The sequence below is a fragment of the Octopus sinensis genome, linkage group LG23, assembly GCF_006345805.1.
Source record: "Octopus sinensis linkage group LG23, ASM634580v1, whole genome shotgun sequence".
NCBI classification, from domain to species: domain Eukaryota; kingdom Metazoa; phylum Mollusca; class Cephalopoda; order Octopoda; family Octopodidae; genus Octopus; species Octopus sinensis.
Window position 1 is genome coordinate 31,846,285 of NC_043019.1, and position 5,343 is coordinate 31,851,627.

The 5,343-nt window shown below is 32.5% G+C and overlaps 1 protein-coding gene across 1 annotated transcript in view; it reads left to right on the forward strand.

Moving 5' to 3' along the window:
- The window catches only part of LOC115223409 (otoferlin-like), a 602,516-nt gene extending 597,538 nt beyond the window's left edge, over positions 1 to 4,978 (forward strand). The window contains exon 41 of the mRNA XM_036512652.1: positions 4,852 to 4,978. Coding sequence (XP_036368545.1) covers positions 4,852 to 4,978 — 127 coding nt within the window. The remainder of the gene's footprint in view (positions 1 to 4,851) is intronic.
- Positions 4,979 to 5,343: the final 365 nt, after the last annotated feature.

A 5,343-nucleotide genomic window follows, 5' to 3' on the forward strand; every position in this document is an offset into this window, starting at 1 on the left:
TGCTCTTCAACAGAAAGGAATAAGAGGAAATAAACAGAGAGAGAATAAAAAAAAAACTTGTGGATTTAGCGATTAATCATGGCAACTGGTTGGGAAAAAAAGTTTGACAGGAGAGCAAGGAAAAAGGGGAGATAATAAAGTACTGGTGATCCCAAAACAAAGGTGTGCATGCGTGTGTGTATATAAGAGTGTGGAAGTGTGTGTGCATGTGTATATAGGGGCTATTTATATATATATTTATACTTACATAGATTATATATATATATATATATATATATATATATATATTCACATACATGTATATGTATATATACACACATATGTGCACATGTGTCTCTGTAATGTTTTTAGTGTCAGAGTAATTGGCAATTAATTGCTTTAATGTGTGTGGATAAGAGAATACCTATTATCAATACTAGCAGAAGCACTGCCTTCTGGGTGGTTTTCTGCAAAATGCTAAATAATATTAATACTCCTGATTTCCAATTTATGTAATTTTTTTCTGATAAGTTACGTTTAGTTTCTTTTTGTATCGTTTATTCATCGAATGGCACTCACTTGCTCAGTAAATTAATTTAGAATAATAGTAAGCACTCTAAGACTGCTAGAATTAATGAAGAAATCAGGTATTATGTTGACTCTACCTTTTAGCATTCAGACTACTCTCAAATGTAATGCTTATTTATTCACATTGTTTTGAATTAATCATTCATTATCTTGTAGCTTTGACATTTCAATGATGTGTCTGTATATTTTTAGAATAAAAAGTAGGGTAGGTGTGAGAGGCCAGATCTAGCCAGTTTGAACATAAAACACATTGGATAGTTGGATCGGATATGGCTGGTTTAAATGCTAAAGGCTTAACTTAGCTGCATAAAAGTTTATCTTCAGTTTATTGTTTATATATACATAAGAGAAGATTCCATACCTTTGCATGACAGAGAACTAGATTACACACTAGTATGTACTTTTAAGCTTATCTCTATAGCTTTTCTTTAAATTTCAGAGTTGGCACTGCAAGTAATGTTGTTTTGTAAATGAATATGTCTACATATGAATGTGGTGGTATCAAAAAAGTTTCCGAACTAGTTACATTTAATAAAAAAAGAACTTATTTAGTTAAGTTTTAACATCATCTCCTTTGAAATAGTCACTTTGCACAGCAATTTACCTGTCCCGGGATTCCTGCCACTTTTGGAATCCAGCCTGGAAGTTGTTTTCCGTAAGCAAGCTGAGGCCCTTCTGCAATTTGCTCTAGATTTCAACAGTGGTGTTAGAATGGCAACCTTTGAGCTGCATTTTCACCTTGGGGAAGAGATGGAAGTTCACAGGTAATAAACCTGGTGAATAGGGTGGGTGCAAAAATGATACCATGTTGTTTTTGGCAAGAAACTCACAAGTGAGGAGAGTTTGGTGAAGAATCCAATTTTTCACCCTCCACAGACCTGGTCCCTTTCGCTAAATCTCCTCCCTCAAATGATGAGGGAAGACTGATCAATCATTACTGTTGTCCAGTTGAATAAAGTCTATTAAATGTAATAGAAGTAGGTTCAGATTAAAATAGTCACCTGTGTATCACACTTCAAGTAGACACAATGCAAACAGCAAATTTACTGCAGTATTTGTTGGGACATGCCATGTTTAAAAATGCAATTCATTTCAGAGATGGATGAAAATTGTCATAGCAGTGACTGGTGAGAATTATAGATGCACTTTTTCATATCTCTACATAGTCACACTACATGCTAGAAATAATTACCAAATATGCTGTAAATCATACCTTGTCTTCTTAAATAAATAAAACAACAAACAGTTCTATCTATATACTCCTAAATTATAATTGGATGGTCTCTGGTAGATTGCTTTTAAATACAGCTGGGCAATGTGCAATCATTGCCGAGCCGTGGCTCAAACAGCAGGCAATTTTTTTGCAGATTGCACAGAAAAACAGTGTTGGTCAGATTAATGAAACCAGAGGTATGGGATTTTGGTTACAATTCATTCATAACAATTTTTATTTTTAGTGAATGTTGCTACAGAAAAAAGAAAAAATCTCACTGACCTACATTATGTCTAAGCACAAAAGAAGGTGTGACAATGAAAGAGTGTATATGTATGTATGTATGTACACATACACATGCACATACAATACACCCATATATTTATATATATATACACACACACACACAGACATGCACACACATATACACCCATATGTATACATATATATATATGCAAGTATGTATGTGTGTGTGAGTGTATATATATATATATATATTATATATATATATATATATGCACACACACACACCACACACATATATAATTATGTATTCTTTCATTTGAGTACCCACCTGTGTGCAGGTATGTATGTATGTGTTCAAGTATGTAGTTTAGATTTAACATTGATAACCTTATCTTCTTTCTCCTATTATCTATATATATATATATATATATATATATATATATATGTACACATGTGTGTATGTGTCTGTCTACACGTGTGTGTGTGTGTGTGTGTGTGTACCTATGCGTGCTTGTGTGTGTGTGTCTGTCTGCATTCACCACATGTAAAGCTTTTGATTCATAAAAACTTCAAACTCTTCCTTAGGCCTTTCACCCAACACTTCTGACTGATGGCAGGTTAATAGTATCTTATTGCTCAGCCATACAATAGCTTCTTATCACTATGAAACATCAGCAACTTCTATTCAACGAGGATAAGATAGGATACAAAAAGGTTTCCTCTACAGCAATTCTATCCACACAGCTTCTTTTATAATTTTCATCTTTTTTTTTTTCTTTTTTGCTTCTCCTACCTCTACACTTTTACTTTCACAAGAAAAGAATGCCTACTAAAATGGGTGGTTTGTGAATCAAAAACTTGTATGTACATCTACTACATGTTACCATTGTCATATCCTCTTGTTCATCATCTTCCTTCCCCAGACAATTCAGAAAACTCAGAGCTGGATTAACCATAAAGCAAAATAAGTATGTGCTTTGGGCATAAAGGGAAAGTGGGGAAGCTACAGAAATGGTAAATGGTTTATGGCACAAAAAAAATCACTTTAAACATGCTAAAATAATATTCACAATGCTGAAGTACTTAGGGCCTCTATGGGTCTTAATCCAGCCCTGCACCTATATGTTAGCAATGTATCATAGATTTTCCCTCTTGTTCATCTTCATTTCTCAGACAATTCACAAAACTAACTGACATTCAGTGCTGGTTTGACTAAGATGAGAACCACAGAAATAGTAAATGGTTTATGGTACAAAAGAAATCACTTTAAACCTGCTAAAATGATATTAAAAGTGATTTATATGATCAGAAATATAATTTCAGAGTGTTAATGGTATCATAGTGAGGATCTGATCAAAAAAAGTAGGAGAAAACTTTTCAAATATAAGTAAAGTGGAAGTATACAAAAATAAACATTATTTTCCATCTTACTGTTTTATTCTGTTTCATTTTGAGAAATTAAAATTTATGTTACGATTTATTATTGCTTATATTTTGAATTACACATATGGGGGCACCAAAATCTTTAAAGTGCTTAGGGCCTGTATGGGTCTTAATCTAGCCCTGCATCAACTACATGCTACCATTGTTCTCCCTCTTATCCATCATTGATCTCCAGGTAATTCACAAAACTAACTGACACCCAGTGATTGACTAACCATTAGGCAAAATAAGCACAGGGTTTGGGCATCGAGAGAAGGGGACATCACAGAAATGGTATATGGTTTACAGCACAAAAGAAATCACTTTAAACTTGCTAAAATAAAATTCGCAGTACTTTATATGATCCAAAATATAATTTAAGAGAATTAATAGTAAAGATCTAGTCAAAGATTTTGCAATCAAAATATAAGTAGGTGAAAACTTTTCAAATATAAATGAAGTGGAAGCATACAAAAATAAACATTATTTTCCCTGTTACTGTTAGTTTTGTTTCATTTTGGAATATAGAAATTTATTTTATGGTTTATTATTGTTTTATATTTTGAATTACAAATACAAGATTTTGGGGGCACCAAAATCTTTTAAGTGCTTAGGGCCCGTATGGGTCTGAATCAAGCCTTGCATCTACAACATGTTACTTACCATTGTTTTATCTCTTGTTCATCATCATTGCCCCTGAGGATTCATAATAACTAAATGACACCTTAATGATTCTGCAAGCCATAAAGGTCTGTGAGTGCTGTGTAGTTTTTTTGTCCCCCCTTTTTATCTCTGTATTACTTCGCATCATTTTTTTTCTTTTTTACTGCTAAGATGTTCTCCATTTTTAAGACGTAAATTTATCTGTAGCATACTATTTTTTCATGTACACATATATACCTACATACATATATGCACAAACTATGTGCATGTGTGTGTGTTTGTGTATGCGTGTGTGTGTGTGTGTGTGTGTGTGTGTGTTTCTGTGTATGCATGAATTTGTATATTTCTTTTTTACGTATATATATATATATATTGTATATATATATATATTTTTTTTTTCCTCAACAATTCTTTACAGACTAAGATCTCTCCCAGATATAAATTTAATGTACAAACAAATATTTTGTAACTTTATGAAAAATACATCAGGGAAAATATGATAAAAAGGAAGAAAAAGAGAAAAAAAACTAAAAAAGAAAATTTTTTTCTGTTTCTTTAGAACATTTTAAAGTTGGCTTTTAACACTGTTTCTCTTTAGTATTCAGATTACTCTGTCAAATGTAATGCTTATATATTCATACTGTTGTGAATTAATCAGGCATTATCTTGTAGCTTGGAGATTTAGATAACGTGGCTGTTTATCTCTAGAATGACATTGCAGGGTAGGTGTGAGAGGCCAGATCTGGTTGGTTTGAACATAAAACAGATAGAATATTAGGACCAGACAGAGCCAGTTTAAAAGCTGAACAGGGGTTCTCAACTATTTTTCATCTATGGTCCCTTTTGATTACTATTTTATTCTGGTAGATCCCTGTAGTCATTCGATATTTAAAACTAGTTTCATAGAAACTTCTTCCAAAATTCCTATTTTGTTTTTCACCCATTAACTTGTGTAGGTTCAACTATGTAAAATGTTAGAGAAAGAAACTGAGCTGTTTCTTGCAATACACACCAATACATACATCTAAAACAAAATTTTTGGGGATCCCCAATTCATTATTTTGCTGGCATGGATCTCCCTTTGATTGCTATTTTATTCATATCCATTTGATATTTAAATCTAGTTTCCTAGAAGCTTCTTTCAAGATTCCAATTTTGTTTTTCACACATTAACTTATGAAGGTTCAACTATGTAAAATGTTAGAGAAAGAAACCTGGCTGTTTCTTGCAAT